General features: G+C 44.7%; 1 protein-coding gene across 1 annotated transcript in view; it reads left to right on the plus strand.

Annotated features, from left to right (window-relative positions):
* The first annotated feature begins 394 nt into the window (after nt 1-394).
* Nucleotides 395-20,614, plus strand: part of CEMIP2 (cell migration inducing hyaluronidase 2) — a 181,318-nt gene continuing 161,098 nt past the window's right edge. Inside the window, exon 1 of the mRNA XM_033962543.1 lies at nt 395-734. Coding sequence (XP_033818434.1) covers nt 663-734 — 72 coding nt within the window. The 5' untranslated portion in view covers nt 395-662. The remainder of the gene's footprint in view (nt 735-20,614) is intronic.

The following is a 20,614-nucleotide window of genomic DNA, read 5'->3' on the forward strand; positions in this document are numbered from 1 at the left end:
ATCTCCTAGGTTGCTAGGAGTAATAAAGTTACTGTATCTTGAGAGGGGGGGGGGGGAGGTCAACGCTGAATTTTCAGCACCTCCTATCCATCACCTCCAATCATAGGATCCAACTTTTCAGAATGATCAGAATTACTAACCCGATCACCTTTCCTTAGATAACGTGAAGGCATTTGAAACTGGCACCTAAAGCCTCAAATGCGTTTGAAAAGTTGGTACCTGTCCTATGGAGTTGCAAGGATTTTCTTTTCGGCTGTAGAGCCGAGACCGGCGCTAGGGGGCGCTGTGCACCCGTCCTTTTCTGCGCGCCGCGGGCCGGTCGTGCTGAGGTTGGGGGGGGGGGGGGTGCCGCCGGCTTAGCCTCTGCCTTCGCCTCCTCCCCCTCTCTGCCTCACTTCCTCCCTTTCCTGCCGGGAGGGCTGGCGGGTACTATTCCTGCTCCGGTCCGGCAGCATGTCCCCGACAGCCACCCCCTCTTTCTACAGCTAGCAACGCCTGAATCGCCGCCCCTCCCCCCCGCACTCCCGAGCCAGCGAGCAGCACCGAGGGGAGGGGGCAAAAGTTCTCGCAGCGACAGGGTGGAGGGGGCAAGTTTTTTGGCTCCGGAGTGGAAAGAGGAGGAGGAGGAGGAGGGGGAGGGATCGCCCAGGGTTTTTGTTCGCATGCGGATGCGCCATGGCCAGCAACGCTGCTCCGGAGACCGCGGCTTAAGACTGAAAAAGCTCCCGGCCAAGGTAAGCTCCGCTCGCCTCGCGCTGCGCCCCTTTCCCTAGGGGGGAGGGGCCGGAGCGCTCTCTGCCCTCCCCCACCCGATTTAAGAGTGCGGCCGGTCAGGCTGCGATCTGTCACTGTTTTGGGCCGCTCCTTTGTATGCATGCGTGCGCTAAGCTCCGAGTCGGATTCACGGATCTTTAAGCTGGGAGCTGCTTTGAACTAGTCTCTGACCGTCCGTACGGGATGCCACTGTGCTCAGCCTAAACCCTTCCCCCCCCCCCTATAGAGTGTAATGGAATAAGAAAGAAAAGCAATGTGTTAAAAATCAGAAGTTCCGGTCCTTTGAAGGAAGCGGCGGTGTGTGTGTATGAGTGATACCTGCAGCGAGAGGAAGGTAGGCAGTAAGCCGAAACGGATCAGTTTCCTACTTTTGTGTTTTAATTTATGTATATATATTAAATTGGCTCACGATTTTTTTTTTTTTTCACTTGTAGTTGGAGATGAGTTACCTTCAGGTACAGTAGGGATTTTAAGATGGGCAACAAACAGCAGTTTTAAATAAAACATGGGAGACAGATTTCTTTGGTGTCTTTTATTGTCTACTTATGCCAGAACCAACAGGAAGTTGGGAAAGAAAAAAAAAAAAAAAGCCACTTAAGTGAACTCGCAGGTTGTTTTGCCTATTCTGTTACTTGCTGTATAATCAGGTGTATAGGAGCCAGTTTTGTGGGGGCTTGAGCACCTCCGGTATTGACCAGACTTCTTCCGTGTCCATTGGTTTGAGCACCCTTAATTATTTTTGGAAAAGTTGTCTCTTGTGTAAATTATGCATAGGTACGGATGAAAAAGATTAATGGTCTTATCTAGAGAGAGAGAACACTAGAAGCGATGCTAATGAATATTTTTGAGTTTTCTAGTATAGATCGCGTGATAGATTTGCTGAAACTGTTTTGTTTACTTTTATAATGTAGTCGATGGAGGGGTGTTGGTTTTTTTTTTTTCTTGCAAGCCAGTTTTTGCTGACACACTACAATACACAATTTCTTGTTTGATTCTAATAATAATAAAAAAGAAATGTTTCACGTACTGGCTTGGTTTCTCAAGTGCAGGTCAGCCAGGGAGTTTCTTGCTTTGGAGCAGATAATTATGCCACTGTTTTTGTGCCCAGTATAATTAGTACTTGCAGGTCTGTACTGACATCTTTAATGGGTTTAAGCTGTCTAGTGAGAGACGGAGGCGCCCACCTTGGAAAGGGAGGAAAGTAACTTTCTGAAGGATCCCAGAGGCTATGCGCTGCTATGGTAATACTACAGTGTTATTTCAGCTCTGCTTGTCCTTTCCACTGAAAGTCATTGGGAATCCATCAGCCTTGTAGTTTAGTCCATCTTCTGCAGAAACATTCTGCTGATAGATTCAGACCCAGATATAAGCAAAAAAAAAAAAAATATATATATATATATTCCCAAGTTTCTCATTTTGTTGAGGTGACATTTTTTGGTTTGGTAATTGATTCATGTTCCATTAGATTTCTGGCTCAGCCAAGCCTGTCTGCAGAGTATTTGAGGGTCTTGAGCCTAGATTCACACCCAGATATAAGCAAAAATATATATATATATTCCCAAGTTTCTCATTTTGTTGAGGTGACTTTTTTTTTATTGGTAACTGCTTCATGGTCCATTAGATTTCTGGCTTAGCCAAGCCTGTCTGCAGAGTATTTGAGGTGCTTGAGCCTTTTTGAGCAGCTATCTGGGTGACTCCCCCCCCTCCCTCATTTTAAATAATAGTAGTACCTATTCTTTTTTATATTTAATGTAGCAAGTATAGGACTCTCAGTGGAGCCTTATCCTCATATGCTATTGACCAGTCAGTAGGTGTTGCTGTTGTATAAGGCTAATGTTCCTTTCTGGGAGCCTTAGATCTATAAAGCCTGATTCTATACATGGTGCTGTAAGTTAGGTGGTGATAGGTTCTTAACCACTGCCTAACTTGCTGGTAATTGTTTTATTGACCGTACTGTTAAAAACTGACTAAACACTCATTAAAAAATATGCACTGGTAGACGCCTACAAGGGTAAGCGTTGTGATTGTGTCTAAGGAGGTGTTTAAGGTCAAAGTAGGCATGGTTAGGGCAGTTCTCAAAATAACATAGGTGTCTGCAAAGTAGGCCAGTAAAACCCTGGCCTACACTGCACGTAGCTAAGTTTTGTGGCATGCGCCGTTAGCCACAATTCTTTACACAGCACTGAAGCACGACTGACACACGGCTGGTACCATTTCTGTAGGCGGCTGCTAATTTAGGCGTTGTGTACAGAATCTGGCCTATAGTGCCCTCGGCCTTTGCCACGCTGAAGAATTGTAAACTATGGCCAAACCCAAACAGGAGACTCCTAAGTACTGCTCCTGGATGTTTGGGCTGCCCACCCCCTTCCAGCATCCAAGCAGAATGAGTGAAAGAGAAATGTTTAGATAGTGAAAGCACTGGAGATTTGTTCATAGACTAGAAACACGATGGCAGATAAAGGCCAAATGGCCCATCTAGTCTGCCCATCAGCAGTAACCATTATCTCTTTCTCTCTCTGAGAGATCCCACGTGCCTTTCCCACGCCTTCTTGAATTTAGACACAGCATAGGGGTAGGAGCTGGTTCCAGTTAGACTGACCTTGATGATCCAGTCCTGTGTCTGCCCCACTGCAGGCAGGGTCTTGGAGTCTTGCTTTTCTTAGAATACAGTAGGTAGGTAGGGAGAACGAGAGGGCACTCTCTAAAGTTGAAAGGGGATAGATTCCGTATGAACGTAAGGAAGTTCTTCTTCACCCGGAGAGTGGTGGAAAACTGGAACGCCCTTCAGGAGGCTGTTATAGGGGAAAACACCCTCCAGAGATTCAAGACAAAGTTAGACAAGTTCCTGCTGAACCAGAATGTACGCAGGTAGGGTTAGTCTCAGTTAAGGCGCTGATCTTTGACTAGAAGGCCACCGCGTGAGCGGACTGCTGGGCACGATGGACCCAACAGCGGCAATTCTTATGTACAAGTCCCTGCATGCTATGTTGTAAAACCATGAATGGGTCATCCCTGTTGGCAAGCATCGTATGCTACAACAGATCTGTTTGAGGGCTGTGAGAACGGTAGCTGGGAGTGGTGTACACCTGGGAGGAGCATCCTCATGCTGATGACCAGATAGTAAGACTGTAAGTTCCTTTATAATGACACAGACAATGCCAGTGACCTTGCCTGTGTCGTTTGCTGCCTGAAATGAAAGGGAGAAACCTGAAACTTTTTTTTTGTTGTTGTTGTTTTTATTCCCCCGTGTCATAAATACTGCATACTCTTGACAGTATTGGTCCTGAACCCCTCCCAATGAAAATTTCTGTGAATGACGCTGGAAGCTAAACAAAGGAAAATACAGTACATTCCTATCAAAGAATATTTGCATTTTGGGTTGACACTTTTTCATATGTAGTTCAGGTATTTCCCTGTCCCTGAAGGGCCCACAATATGTGTGCTATTTGACTTGCTCAAGGTCACTAGGAGCCACATTGAAATTGGAACCAGGCTTCCTTAGTTCTCAACTGGCTACTCCCCACAGTCTGAGCTTATTATAAGGGCAGTAGCACTATTTCCTTGGCTGTTACCTGGGGGCCAAGAATGTGACAGTGAAAATGATTTTTCGTGCAAACATCTAACAAAGGAAGCCAGGAGAACGCGAGGGCTCATAAAGAGACAAAGGAGCTTAGAAAATCATCTGGACTTTGACGTGCCAGCTGGCCTATATTATCTGCTGCAGTGCTGTTGAGCAGCGTTTTAGGTCAGCACATGGATTTGAATAGTGCAATCCCTGGCTAGACTGGTGAAGAATGCCTAGTCTTTACTCCTTTGGATCCTTCAATATCCACAGAGGTGTTTTCTCTCTTTCTCTGTTTTTCTTTCTTTCTCTCTTTCTCTGTTTTTCTTTCTTTCTCTCTTTCTCGGGCACTCTCACTCTTTTTCTCTCTCCCTTTTTGTGAAAGCCTCTTATCGGAAGATAACATTTACAAAGGAATCAGCTAGGAGATAGTGAAACTAGCCAAGAAGTAAGATTTCACTACCGGAGTATTGTTGTAAAATGGTCTAGCCTTACTGTTGTCACCTTTCTGCTGTGCCTGAATTAATTAAGCACTGTTGGTGATAGATTCAGTGTTTCCAAAAGGCTCCAATGCTTAAAACTTACTTCTGAATGTAGTAACTTCTTCCATCTCTGAGCTAGATCTGCTTACCTTCTGGAACACTCTAAGTACCTTGTTCTTTGCTTGTATCTCGCCAAGGGGCTGGGACAGTTCTCTGACACTACACTGTGTTATTAGCAAACTTTGCCACTATTATTTTGCTCAAAACGCACGTTTACACTTTAAGCACACATATGTGCCCCATGATGGTGTGCTTTGTGATCGCTCACGCAACTTTGATTCAAGTCTGTGAGGGCTGCTCTTTCTGTTCGCTTACTTGTCCACCCCGAGGGCACGTATTACACAAAAAATTTATTATTATCATTATTGCTGTTATTGTTTATCTTATTTGTGGGACAATTTTTAGCAATTGTGTTTGTGCCGGAGAATTTGTCTACTGGCATAGCTGCTCCCTGCTTTGTATCTTTCAAGTATCTTTTTGCAGCATTTGTTGAGATTCTATTTTTGTTAACTAATGCTGGCATTGGAGGCAATTTGCACCAGTGTTAATGTGTGCATAAGAACATAAGTAATGCCTCTGCTGGGTCAGACCAGAGGTCCATCATGCCCAGCAGTCTGCTCACGCGGCGGCCCATCAGGTCCAGGACCTGTATAGTAATCCTCTATCTATACCCTTCTATCCCCTTTTCCTTCAGGAAATCATCTAATCCCTTCTTGAACCCCAATACAGTACTCTGTCCTATCGCACCTCTGGAAGCGCATTCCAGGTGTCCACCACCCTTTGGGTGAAGAAGAACTTCCTAGCATTGGTTCTGAATCTGTCCCCTCTTAATTTTTCCGAATGCCCTCTGGTTCTTGTAGTTTTTGAAAGTTTGAAGAATCTGTCCCTCTCCACTTTCTCTATTCCCTTTCTCTATGTCTCTTATCGTGTCCCCTCTAAGTCTCCGCTTCTCCAGGGAAAAGAGCCCCAGTTTCGCCAATCTTTCAGCATATGAAAGGTTTTCCATACCTTTTATCAATCGTGTCGCTCTTTTCTGGACCCTTTCGAGTTTCGCCATATCCTTCTTAAGGAACGGCGACCAATATTGGATGCAGTACTCCAGATGCGGGCACACTATCGCCCGATACAACGGCAGGATAACTTATTTCGTTCTGGTTGTAATACCTTTCTTGATAATACCTAGCATTCTCTTTGCCTTCTTAGAGGCTGCTGAGCACTGTGCCGATGGCTTCATTGTCTTATCCACTATTACCCCCAAGTCCTTTTCTAGGGCACTTTCATCCATTACCAGCCCTCCCATCGTGTAGCTGTACTTTGGGTTACTGTTTCCTACATGCAAGACTTTACATTTCTTTACATTAAACTTCATCTGCCATCTCGTCGCCCACTCTTCTAATTTGTTCAGGTCCATTTGTAAATCCTCACAGTCCTCTTTAGTCCCAACTCCACTAAATAGTTTGGTGTCGTCTGCAAATTTTATTACTTCGCACTTCGTCCCTATTTCTAGATCATTTATAAATACATTGAACAGCAGCGGTCCGAGCACCACTCGTGCAGAAGGCTCTAGCGCAGGAAACGTGTGCCAAAGATTAGCGCAAATTGCATTTAAATGCAGGCAAATGGATGTAAATGAGATTATTAGCTATTCTCTCTTAATGTTCCGAGAAACAGCACACATAAAAACCCTTCCCTAACATTAGAAATCTACCACCAGCTCTGAGGCTGAGGGGTTAGAGGAGAGCGTTTCTCATGATTTTTCCTTTTAAAATTTGCCGGGTTTGATTTTATTTGAAAGAGGAAGGGCGCCAGTGGCGAGTAACAAATGCGTGTGAAAATGGAAGCACACATGGCGCCTGTTTTCTGCGCTTAAATATAACCTTATAAAGTGAAAAAAAAAAAATAGATTGAAAAACTTATATTTCAGGAGCAGAATGGTGCTGATGTGTGCCTCAATTCCAGGTTTGAATGGGCATGCACACAAGAGCTTTGCTTATTGCAAAACTCGGTGCACATGCTTCAGGCTCGTTCTTCCCTTTTACACAATGCACATTATAATTTGTACGTTATTAATGTTGAACATTGGGGACTTATTTATGTGTGCTGTCGGAAAAATTAAAAGGGGACAGATTCAAAACCAATGCTAGGAAGTTCTTCTTCACCCAGAGGGTACACCTGGAATGCGCTTCCAGAGGGCGTGATAGGACAGAGTATGGTTTTGGGGTTCAAGAAAGGATTGAATGATTTCCTGAAGAAAAAGTGTATAGAAGGGTATTGATAGAGGATTACTATACAGGTCCTGGACCTGATGGCCGCAGCGTGAGCGGACTGCTGGGCATGATGGACCTCTGGTCTGACCCAGCAGATGCATTACTTATATTCTTATGTCTCCATGTTATTTTTTTTGGCACTGTTCCCTATAGCACTGGAGTTCTTTATCAGCCCATCATTTTCTAAGTTTTGAAAATCTTAGCTACCCCTACTTTTATTTTAGGAGCACAAGATTGAGCATAAATGAGGAAAAAAACTTTTGTGTGTGTAAGATCCATTTAAACATGGCACCTAATGGCACCTGTATGCTTAAGTCCTGTAAATGTTCGGTATTGTACTGTGTTTTAAAGGATCAGCGAACATTTTGTATTGATGTTTCACAAATTATGGCATAAAAAAGCCCAGTCTTTGTATAGAGGTTTAGTGGTCTTTCAAAAATAAAAGTTTTTGCCTGATTTACTTCATCTCAGGTTTTGTCTGCCTGATAAAGAAAAGATACATTTAGTGAAAAGGAGGATCTGATTTCAGGAAACAGGGATGGGAAAGGATTTCAGGGCTTAGCAGTTAGTGTGGTTTGGTAAACTGGATAGGCCATGTGGGCTTTATCTATTGTCATTATCTCTGTTACTTTGCTTAATTAGCTTTTCTCAGTAGTCACACTAGAGCAGGGTCATCTAAAACAGTCCTTGAAATTCTATTCAGAAAGAATATGAGATCAGGTTATGGGGCTCATTTCCAAAGCACTTAGGTCCAGATGCACTGAACTCTCTGATCGTATAACAATCATCTCTAAACCAGTTTAACTGGTGTTGGGATGACCAAATTTGCCAACCCGATGTACACAATTGCTCACTTCATGCTTTTCCTTGCGTTCATACATTCTCTGACTCTGCCATGCAAATAACTTCATTAGTATTGAAATGAGGTCATTAATATTAAAACATACCCTCCGATCAATGCCCATAACTATGTTCACCGCTAGTCTACAATGAGAACTAAAAGTTCACCATTACCAAGATAAGTAAAATTTAGGTTTAAAAAAACGATAAGAATTGCACATTATGTAAATTGCGTAGACTGGTGAGGAGTGCACCACTGGCGACTCCCCGTTATAACACCCAGGTGGGACGGAGGAGTGGTGGTTCTGAGGTCTATTAAAAAGTTCATTTTAAAAGGCTAGAACATCATTCAAAGTACTATTAAGAGGGAATAAGGCTTTTGAAGAGCACCTTAGAAATTTATTTAAAATGGGACGCTGTCTTGTCTAAGGTAACATTTGGTCATAACAATGCTAGGGCATGCCTTAAATCTAGTGATGGCTACTAAGGACCCGAGATTACCGACAGGTCTGCCATATTTTTTCATTTGATTTTGGATGGGCACAGGTGTGTGTGTGTGTGTGATATTTGCCCCATAAAAAAAGTTGTGCTGGCTCCCCAGTGATGCCCCTGAACAAAAATAAAGAGAGGCAGGAGGGATGCCCACTTCCTTCTGCCTCGGCCACCGGGACCCCTTCATGAGGATTGCATGACCTGGGACCCCACCCCCACACACACACTCACTCCTTCTGTGTAGATCCCAGACACCCCCTCCCTGCAAAGATCCTCGGCAGGAGGGATGCCCGCTTCTCCTGCCTTGTCCACCAGGACCCCTCTATGAAGACTGCATGACCACCTGGACAACCCCCCCCCCAGCAAAGATCATCGGTAGGAGGGATGCCCACTTCCTCCTGCTGCTGTTAATTGGCTCCCCCACACACCCAGCCCCTGTACCTTAAAAAGATGGCAGCAGGAGGAATGCCCAGTCCCTCCTGCCTGCAAACCCGCCTCATCGAAATGGTGGACCTTCCCTTTCCCGGTGCATCCTGGGATACATGAGAGGGACCATCAACCATGGGGATAACACTGGGAGGACCTTGCTGGACTAGCCTGATATCTGTCTCTTTGTCTCTATCTGTCTCTTCTCTGCTGCACTCTCCCCCATGGTCCAGCATTTCTCCCACTCTCTTCCCTCACTCCCATTGCCAGATATCTCTCTATCACTCCATTCTGCTCCTGGATCCAATATCGCCCTCCTCCCCCTCCTGCATCTCTCTCCCAGTTACATCCACCCCATGTCCAACACCTCTTTCCCTCTTTTGCGCCCCTCTCCCATGAAGCATTCTCTCCCTTTCTCCCAATGCCATATCCAACATTTCTGCTTCTTTCCCACTGTCTACCATCTGTCACACCCCTTGCCTTGTACCCTGGATCAACCCTCTCTATCCCACTCCATGCACCATCTGTCTCTTCCCTCCATTATCATGTGCAACATTTCACCCTCTCCCCTCATCATGCAAGTCTTCCTCCCCTTGTTTCAGCATCTTTCCTTCTTCTCACCCTTCTCCTCCCCCTGTGCCAGCACCTTTCCTTCCTCTCACCCTTCCTTCCCCGTGCCAACAATTTTCTTCCTCCCATCCCCCAGGCCCGATTTTCTCTGTAGTAAGACTTGCTTCATCGGGTCATGGTATCGGCGGCAATTCACACACGCTGCCTGCCGCTAACTCGGAAGCCTCCCGGGTTAATGGCAGGCAGTGTGTGGGAATCGCTGCTGATGCCGCGACCCGATAGCTGACACTGGCTGAGATTCTGCGTGACTCTACAATTCTGCTCAAATTCTGCATTGCGCAGAATTCTGCCTGGAGTAACAGTTTAACTTGGATAAATGCTACCCAGCAAGTGTTTATAAAGCTGTCCTGTGATTTCCCTCAGGACAGACAGTTCCTGGCTGGTTTTAAGTGGTTATACAACTATCAAAGATCCAATCGGAGGGTAAACTATGAAGCTATTCAACATAGCTTATATACCAGACCATCAACAAACACATTTTAAAATTGCAAAATATTGATGTATCGGGGAAAGAAAGTTGTAATTTTTAACAAATTTTTCATTGGGGAAATATCTTGGTCAGCAAGAACTCATCACTTCAGTTCATTATCATTTCAGCCAGATGTGCTGTATTAGCACAGGAATCAGGAGATCCAAGAATTAAAACTGTCAAACAAATGTGAGAGACTTGTGACTCTGGGCAAGTTAACACTTCATTGCCCCAGGTACAAAATAAGTACCTGTCTAAAATATGTAAACTATTTTGATTGTAACCACACAAAGTGGTATATCAAGGCCCATCCCTTTGCCCTTTTATCTTTAAACAAAAGGAAAAACAAATCTTAACAGGCTGCAATGTGATTGTGTTCCAGTAAAAATAAGTTGGCCTGTAGAGGAAAGGCCAAACCTTATTTTGTCAGCAGTTAAAATCTTGCTCATTTTTTTAGGTAGGAGAGGCACTGCTTTTAAGTACTGCATTCTTGTGGTGGAACTAGGACAGTGGTCTCCAACCTTTTTCATGACAAGGGCCACAATGTGAATACAAGAAAAAGCACTGAGAGCCACTAAAAGATCACAGGTTTACATATTTAAGCTTATACTAGTTAAATATATCATTGAAAATTCTGTGTTCATCATGCACTCTTCTGTGTGTTAGCAAAACTTTGACGTGGTTTCCACAAGTCTCTGAATGCAAGTGCTTTCTTGGTTTCTCTAGCTTTATCATACCACTAGTTGTTTAGCCCGTTACATTAACGGGTGCTAGCAGCCCTTCTCCCTTACTTTTACCTCCTCCCTGTCCAGTAGCCCTTCTCCTTTTATCTCCCCCTGTTCAGCATCACCCCATTTCCAGCTCCCCACATCCAGCAGTAGCTCTTCTCCTTTGCAGGAGCCCTTCTCCCTTCCTTTTACCTCCCCCCCCCGTCTAGCAGCACCTCTTCCTGCTTCCCCTATCCAGCAGTAGGCCTCCCTTCCTGTTACCTCCCCCCCTGTCCAGAATCACCTCTTCCCTGCTCCTCCTGTACTGCAGCACCCCCTTACCTGCTTCCCCTGTCCAGTCCGGTGATCTCCAGCCATCAGGCTGGCTCCTGCAGGGAGTCTAGTTCCTGTCCGGTCCACGCCAGGCGTGTGAGCCTGCTCCGCCCCCTCCCGACCTGCCGGGAGTATTTGAATTAGACCCGATGGTTCCTGTTGAGGGAAGCACTCCTCACCAGACTCAGCGGTGAACTCCAGCCATCAGGCCGACATCCGCCTTTTTATTTTATTTTTTTTTTAAGTTGAAAGACGTGGCGGTGGCTCCTCTCATGATCCCCGCCTGCGTCGGAAGTCCGACGCAGGCAGGGATCGTGAGAGGAGCCACCGCCGCGTCTTTCAAAGAATCGTAAGCCGCGCATGCGCACTTCCTATGTGTCACTACAGCTCACGGAAAACCGGCACACACTTAGGAAGTGCGCATGCGCGGCTTACCATTTTATTATATTAGATTGCAGTATAAATATGACTCTTGACCTTTGACCTACCCATGGTCATATGTACATATAGCGCAGGCATATTAAGTCCTACACTAACCTTTGTCCACTCCCAGCCAACTTGTTTTAAGTCATTTGCCCGAAAGTCCAGTGGCTTATTTTAAAATGAGCAGTGTCCGCTTGTGTAAGGAAATAAAGAGAAAGGGAAAGGCACTTGCAGAACACCAACTGGAAATCACTCTGAATAACTTTACGATGTGGCTTGGTGACTCCATTGGTCGTATGTTTGCTTCTCTCGTTTCACATGACCAACAGTTCACTGGATGGGAAGTCGCCACATTCCACAATCAGCAGGACTATGTTTTCTTTCGCTTTTACAGATACATTTTAAAGCATGAGAAAAAAATAGGAGTATATGTCATTTTTAATGCACTATCTGAGTGGGCGAGACTGAACTTAACGAATTTGTACAACTTGAGAAACATTTCAGCCAACTGGTCGAAGGCCACAACAGCTTGGGGGTCATATATGGCCTTGGGGGCCGCGCATTGGAGTTCGCAGCACTAGGAAATAGTCACATAAACGAGCTTCCTCTTCACCTGCCAGGGCTATTTGAGTCCTGGCATGCACTTCAGCATTGTCACTTTGGAAGAATGGAGGAGTCATCGCATTCTTGTTGCAGGGAAATGTAAATAGGATTCAGAGAATCTCTTTAAACTAGAGAAGAGGTTCCGGGAACAAACAAGTTTTCACACTGGGTTTTTGAGTCTGTCATCTACTAACGTTTCCCTTTTAGCAATTTCTGTTTTATTACTTCCTGTCCAGCCAGAATGAAGAGAGCACCCTAGTGATTCTGCCTTCAAGCATGGTTGAAGCTGGAATGATGGCGCGGCAACCTATCTGGATTATTGTTAGGCTGGGTCATTAAAAGATATCAGCCCTTTCTATCTTTAGCTTTTAATTTTGTAAACTGTTTTACTGCCTCCAAGGATCAAAAGGCAGTACGTCAGATCCCTGAATAACTAAACCAAATTAACAAAGAATCGCCGCTCAAAAGCTTCCTTTATCTTGACTGATTGCTGGCCTTTTACAGTGGTATACAAACTGTGGGATCGTACCGGCCCATTTGACTCCTTAACACATTGGTGCAATTAATGTTAGGGCCTGTTTCCATATGCTGAAATTGCCACCTTCCTTACACATTTAGGGTCTTTTTTTTTTTTTTTAAGAAAGCCACAGTAGTGATGCTGTTGCGTTAAATGCACCATTCAATTCCTATGGGTTTGGTACATTTACCACGGCAGCATCACTACTGCGGCCTTGTTGGCCAGATTCAAAAATGTGGAGAGGAGAATTCATTTAGGAAAATGTTAGACTCGACTATTTGTAGATGCATATCTTTGAGCGACTGATTTTACGGAAGACTGAATTTGTCTGTTTTTATCTTTATCTTGTATAGATTTTTAATATTTTATTTATGTAATTCCTTGTAAACCGTTTTGGGGAAAAAAGGTATAGAAATTTTGAAAATAAATAAATAAAAATGGCCCTTACTCATTAGTAATGAGTGTGTCTGGGGCAGACTGGATGGACCTTTCAAGTCTTTATCTGCTGTCCTTTACTATGTTACTCCCAGAGTGTATCCCAGGCATATCTGGGAATTACATCATGCCACAATTCTTGTATAAATGTGAAATTTAAAAGCACCATATTTGAAACTGAAGAAATACAAATGCACGCACTTGCACTTACTCCGTAACTCTCAGATCTTCTCTGTCCTCATGTAGGCCTCTTGTGGAGCTTTTTTTTTATTTTTTTTTATTTATTTATTCAATTTTTCTATACCGTTCTCCCCAGGGGAGTTCAGAACGGTTTTACATGAATTTATTCAGGTACTCAAGCATTTTTCCCTGTCTGTCCCGGCGGGCTCACAATCTACCTAGTGGACCTGGGGCAATGGGGGGATTAAGTGACTTGCCCAGGATCACAAGGAGCAGCGTGGGATTGAACCCACAACCCCAGGGTGCTGAGGCTGTAGCTTTAACCACTGCGCCACACACTCCCCTTTGAGTGCCTTGTTCTCTGTTGATCCCTTGTGTTTGACTTTAGAAAGTCGAATGCTGTTGAACATTTGCTGCCTGCCTTGACCTCTACCCCTTCCTTTATATTACCACTTCAGAATTCTTAGGACTACAGCTAACAAATCTTGTGGCGTTCACTCCATCATGAAGCTAAACAGTTGGCAATCTACCCAGTTTGACACAAGTCCTGGCCTGGTATTTGAGCAATCTGATGCATTCTTCCACATGCCTTACTGGGTCTAGAAGCAGGGAGGATGGATACAGAGATCATGGTGATAAGTAATGATGGAGCACAATGATATGGTTTCAGCTCCTCCTTCCACCTTAGCAAGCTGATTAGGCAGTTCTGTGGCTTGACAAAGATGCATGGAATTTTTCCACAAAGCATCTGCCTGGGTACAGAAACCAGGAAGCCAAAAGGATCAGCTGGCTGGATGGAACAAGGAGACCCCAGGGCTTCAGCTGCTACAGGACTTGAGATACAGGAAAATGGAACTAATAAATGACTGGATTCTTAAGCGGGCTGGACCAAGGAATGAGGACAAGAATGCCAGTGTGATCTTGGCTCTGTTTGAAGCTAGAAAGGACATAGCCTTCTGGAGGTCTGATATATATCAGTGTTGGTTGCAGTAAGGTCCAGTGCTCACCCTGGCCATTTGCATTAGGTTGGAGCTGGTGTTTGTGTGTGTGTTAAAATTTGATATCCTGCAATTTACAGCAGATCAACAATCGAATAAAAGCAAGAAAAGAACACCATAATCAATAGAAAAGACCTAAATAGATTAAAAAAAACAACAACCCCCCAAAACCTCTTTTTTTTGTGGATTCCTGAACACAGCATTCTCACCTGTGCTGAAGCCAAAGATTGGCACTCTGTGTTGACTGCACTTTTGTAAAGGTCCTTGTCGGAAAAAGATGCTAGACAAAGGTTGGCACTTGTTAGTGCTTTCTGCACTGATCAATGGTCTATGATAACACTAAAGAGTCATTGCTTCTAGCTGAAAAGTAAGGCCTCATTAGCTTTTCTGCTGAATTGAGAGCTATCTATAAGAACACAAGATGTGTTTTGTTGGACCAAAGCAAAAACCCACAGAACCTAGCACCTGAAAACATCCCCCTACTCTTCCTGATGATTATTTAAGATGCAATGGGACATTTAAACAGCTGCTGTCCAAACCAAATATGGGCTTAGTCATAGCCACACGTATGTTGAGAATAAACACGTGGCATTTAAGCTTAGAATACTTACCCCTGGTTCACTTTTTCATGTGTTTCTACCGATTGATTTTTTTTTTTTTTAATCTGTCTTGTCAGTATAAGAGAGACAGAGTGAGAGGAATTCAAACCTTCTGCTGCAGAATGTTCTAGAAAGTTTAAAGTTGAAAGGTGCTTCCTTGGTACTCCTAAAATGTTAAGCAAGGGCCTTGGTGCATATCCTGTTGGAAAGGCGGCTACTGCCTGTGCAAGGAGAATCCAGATGTGGCCAGGGTGCCTCTCTTTCACAGTGCCTCTTTTATGCTGCTACTTGGAATGAAATTTTTGTTTTCTTTTGGTTGACTGGAGATGTTGTGGGAAACTTTTCCAGGCGGTATTTGCAGAGTGCCAAGCGTTTAGAATATATACACAGAAAGGAAAATAGCTCTTATAGGCAAGAGATAAAATGATTTGACCTCTGTTGCAGTGATGTGGTCTAAAGTAACTATTAAACGGAGGTGTTTGATTAAGAGATGACACATTCTGTTTTTATCTGTGCTGGGTACAGTAGATGTCTCTGGGAAATGCACTCTGGATATCTGCTATTCTCTATCACTGTTACTTTTCTATTTAAGGTATATCTTGTGTATGCATTTTTTTTTTTTTAACACCCAATTTATTTGAGCTGGATTTGAACTGGTAACCTTAGGATTGAAGGGCTGTGGAAGGTTTGGATAAGTTCCTAGAAGATAAGGGAATTGAGGGGTACAGATAGGAGTAGAGGTAGGATATAGGAATATTCAGGGACCACTGCACAGGTGATAGACCTGATGGGCCGCCGCGGGAGCGGACCGCTGGGCGGGATGGACCTCTGGTCTGACCCAGCGGAGGCAACTTCTTATGTTATTATGTTCTTAGTACCCCTGCTCCCTAATGGTTGATGCGTGCCTATAATTAGAACATTTAACCCCTCTTTTACTAAGGTGCGCTAATCAAATTAGCACATGCTAAACGCTAACGCGTCCATAGACTAACATGCATACATTAACGTTTAGTGTGCGCTAAATTGATTAGCGCACCTTAGTAGACGAGGGCCTTAGGGGACGATATTTAGCCAACAGTGGGCAACACAGTTAAAGCCTACTGTCGGTGCTGAACCCAGAAATTGAATGCACACCATATCCAGCGATCAGTACTGAATTTTTGGTATCACGTTTGCTGCCAGATTCTCTAAGTGGCGCAGATTCTTTAGGTGCCCAAGCTCAGTAAACCCCCCCCCCAAACGCTGTTTAAACATCGTTTTTAACTGAGTTTCAAAGCACCAGCAGCACCTATAAAATTAGAGCCAGAAATGCGCTTCTGTAGGTGCTTTAGGCTGCCTAACGCCACTGTGGGTGTGGCTAATGCCGGACGTGGTGTTAGGCAGCTTAAAACGCCTATGATGGTGCGATTCACATCAAAGGTAGGTGCCAGAAATGTAGGCCTGGAAAACCCTGGCCTACATTTCTGGTGCCTACCTTTGCCGGAGGCACAATTCTGTACCTGGCGTTGTCGTGTGATTGACACATAATTGGTAGCCACTTCTAAGGCAGCTGCTGACAACGGCGCCGGGTACAGAATCCGGGCCTAAGTTCCTAGTGGTTAAAGGTAGGACTATTGTTTATGCAATCCTATTCAACCACAAAATCCAGTGCTGAATATTGGTGCTAACTGGCTGTATTGCATGATAATAACTGGCTAGCTGCTATCCATTAACTGCTAATATTCAGTGAAGATAACTGGTTTATCACCCACTGAATATTTATCTATAGCAGTGGTCTCAAACTCAAGCCCTTTGCAGGGCCACATTTTGGATTTGTAGGTACTTGGAGGACCTCAGAAAAAATAATGTCTTATTAAATAAATGACAATTTTGCATGAGGTAAAACTCTTTATAGTTTATTAATTTTTCCTTTTGGCTAAGTCTTAATAATAATATTGTAATTTATAGCTAAATTGACATATGATCAAGAAACTGTTTTATTTTACTTTTGTGATTATGATAAACATACCGAGGGCCTCAAAATAGTACCTGGCAGGCCGTATGTGGCTCCCGGGCCGCAAGTTTGAGACCATTGGTCTATAGCTAGTTAAATGCTATTTAAGCAGTTTGTAGCCTTTGCTGATTGGTTAAATAACATTTAATATTGGTTCAAAATCTACGAGCACTATCCTCCCAATCACCAAGAATACCATCTGCATGATGCTAGATATTTTGGGGACTTATTTATTAGATATGATGGAGCATAATTCTGAGAAATATATCCTTGGAAACTGTAAGACTGTTATATTTATTAGTGGAGCAGATTACTGCATGATGCCAGTTATACAGCATAAAGAAACTGATCAGGAGTGGGTTTAACAAGTGCTTCCGATATTTTGGGTTTAGATCTATAGGTGCTTCAGTCTCCTGCAGACTGCTTTAGTTTTCAGGGTGGTCTATGTGTTAGACCTGGAAGTTGGAACCCCTTTATTGATGGGCTGGGGCTTCTGTGTATGTTTATTTTGGTCCTGATGAAGCCCATTTTGGGCTGCTCAACTAGGAGTGAAAGAACAAGTGAGTAAATGGCCAGGAATATCTGAAACTTCCATCTACTTAGTGAAGGAATTATGAAAAGGTAAAATTATGTCCTTACCTGATAATTTTCTTTCCTTTAGTCACAGCATATGAATCCAGAGACTAGTGGGATTACATTCACCAACCAGCAGGGAGAGATAGAGAGCACTGGATGCACATCCTTCTGGCCAATCAGTATAGGTCTTCCCAAAGCAGTTGAAATAAATCATTTAAAAGTAGATCACATAAATCACATCAATCACATTAAACATATGAGACCATAGGACAAGTATGGAACTTCTTCCATCACATGCGCTACCTGAATCATTGATACATCAAAATCGAGACTGCAACTTCAGTCTAAAGGTAAGCCCAAACTGCTCCTGAGTGTGACAAACCCCGCACTAGGGTGGGGCTCTGGATTCATCTGCTGTGACTAAAGGAAAGAAAATTATCAGGTAAGGACATAATTTTACCTTCCTTGTCATTAACAGCAGATGAATCCAGAGACTAGTGGGATGTACAAAAGAGTCCAAACGTAGGGAGGGGAAAAAAAAGTGAACTGAAAAACCTGTCCTGCAGCACATGTCTAAGGAGATACGACACCCAGAGAATACGCATCCTATGAACATACAGAGAGTAAGCCCATATGAGCAGGAGCAATCCTTGCCTAAGCGTACCATGCTGTGGATAATCCCAGCTAGTGTCTCTCCACAAATAGTATGAGTGCAAAGCAATCTGCTAATGCAATCACCAGGTTTCAAATAACCGCCTGTGGAATGCAACCAATATGGCTGGCAATGGTCCTCGGCTGATGGCAAACCTCATGAGCCTCTTCATAAACCAGACCTACTTCCCTCAGAAGGTTCTAGGGTAGCTAGCCTGAACTAGTGACAAATGAAGATTCCCCATCTGACTGAAGCCCTCTCAAGTACCAAGTACCAAGTCCCTAGACCCAGGAAGCCACACTGTTGACCCCAGTCAAGAATAATGCCAGAGGAGAGGCAAGGCATCCCCTTGTAACCAGACACTACTCTGTACCTGGGCCACAAAGTGACAAGTGTCTGTCCCAGTATCCTAAGGAGAAACAGTAACAGCCTCAGACACTGAGGTAGCTTATGCAACCGCCAGTCCATTCCTCCACATGAATGAATCCAGAAGGAGTGGAAAGAATAACTTAGTGCAAAAGCGAGAGGTATCAACTAGCCCGCAATCAGCCTAGCCATAGCTTAACTGCCATCCAGCTGGGACCAAACACGGTACACCAGGCCGCAAGTGAAATGGCTCCCCAGTCAAGGCCAACCCACTGCCCGTGTGGCAGTAACTAGGGTCGGCCTGTTAGCGGTGGCAAAGGCAGCACTGCTAGAAGCAGCGTCCCTACTCCGAGAATAGAAATACTGACAGCGGCAGCGACGTCAGCTGCAACTGCAGTGACCCCCCGATCCGCAGCGGGAGGGAAGGGCCTCGAGTGACCGCCCTTAGGGCCTCCGACCGCCAGCTGCTGCCCGACTTGGCTGCAAGCCCATGGGCGTCTGCTACTACAGCTGAAGCAGCTTCTGCTTCCCTATGTGGGAAAGGAGTAAAAATACTCCCCATACCAATGCCTCCCTGAAGAGAACAGCGACCCCTTGTAACTCCATGCCCATAGCCCAAGTGAACTTATGGAACTGAAGTATCCAAGACCTTCAGGGGGGAGGAGGAAAAGGGGACCTGGGAGCCCAGGTGATGCCCCCACAAGGTAGGCACGGTACAGCTCATATCCTGCAGATCAACTGAGGCCTACTCCTCAGGAATCTTTCTCCACTGCGGCCTGAGCTACAGGAATCGGCCTTCCACTGTGGCCTGAGCCCCAGGAACATTTCTCTCTACTGAGGCCTAAAGCCCCAGGAACATTTCTCTCTACTGAGGCCTAAAGCCCCAGGAACTTGGATAGAAACATTTCACAACTGAGGCCTAAGCCATAGGAACATGTCTCCTTACTGAGGTCTAAGCCAAGTACTCACGTGCTCCTGCACTACCAGAAGGCAAAGGGGGAGGTGTTAGTGCTGTAGCGCACAGTGAACTATGCCAGCACCCGTGGTCGGGCTTTTCTTCTTATGGAAAAGGACCCTCCGACCACATCAGCTTATTCTTCTTCTCTCCACCGGCTGGGAGGGTGGGGAAGGGACCTGGGTGGGCCCAGGTGTTGCCCCTAAAGTTGGCTCAATATGGCCAACATCCCTAGGCTCTACTGAATCCGCAGCAACAGGAGCAAATAGCCTTCCGTCCTCAGGAGCCAAAACCAGGAACCAGAACGACAGCAGCCATTTTTCAGATCTAAGAAACTAGTGCTGGTAGCTGCAGCCAAGCCTGGCTGAAATCCACTGCAGAATCCAGGAGCTGTAAGAAACCCATCCTCAACCTGCTGGAGATAGAGTATACTGATTGGCCAGGAGGATGTGCATCCAAGATATACCCGAGGTCAATTCATTGCTCTCTATCTCCCCCTGCTGGTTGGTGGATGTAATTCCACTAGTCTCTGGATTCATCTGCTGTTGATGACGAGGAATACATCTTTCATTTGGAACCCTTTCTAATTTTATGATTTAAAAAAAAAAAAAAGCTGTATGCTTTTTATGGTGCCGACATTTTACTTTCAAGCTTCCCTTGTGTGTTGTAACACATATAAAATGCATATAAAGACTGCTGAGCATTTATGATTGATTACTAGGTAAATAACAGGCTCCCCTGTCACCCCCCCATTTTAGCTCTATTTTTCCCAGGTTTCTAAGTTCATTTCATATACTGCTCATTGGTGCAGCCATCTGAGCAGTTCACAATCTGATCAGGTGCGCGTAAGTTTTTTCCCTAATCTAACTATGGTACGTGGGGCAATGGAGGGTTAAGTGTCCCGCCTAGGGTCACAAGGAGCAGCACTGGGCTTGAAACCACAATTTTAGGGTGCTGAGGCAGCAACTCTAGTCACTAGGCCACTCTCATGTACCTGTGTCATAAATAGTGTGCACTCTTGAGAAAGAAGACATAGCAACTTGCCAGCAAATAAGGACAGGGCTTCTTAGGACCACCACTTTAAGTGACACGGGAAGTCTTCTGGTGATAGAAACATAGAAACATGATGGCAGATAAAGACCAAATGGCCCATCCAGTCTACTTATCTGCAGTAACCATTATCTCTTCCTCTTTCTAAGACAGGGGTGTCAAAGTCCCTCCTCGAGGGCAGCAATCCAGTCAGGTTTTCAGGATTTCCCCAATGAATATGCATGA

This window comes from Geotrypetes seraphini, chromosome 1 (assembly GCF_902459505.1).
Source record: "Geotrypetes seraphini chromosome 1, aGeoSer1.1, whole genome shotgun sequence".
Taxonomy (NCBI): Eukaryota; Metazoa; Chordata; class Amphibia; order Gymnophiona; family Dermophiidae; genus Geotrypetes; species Geotrypetes seraphini.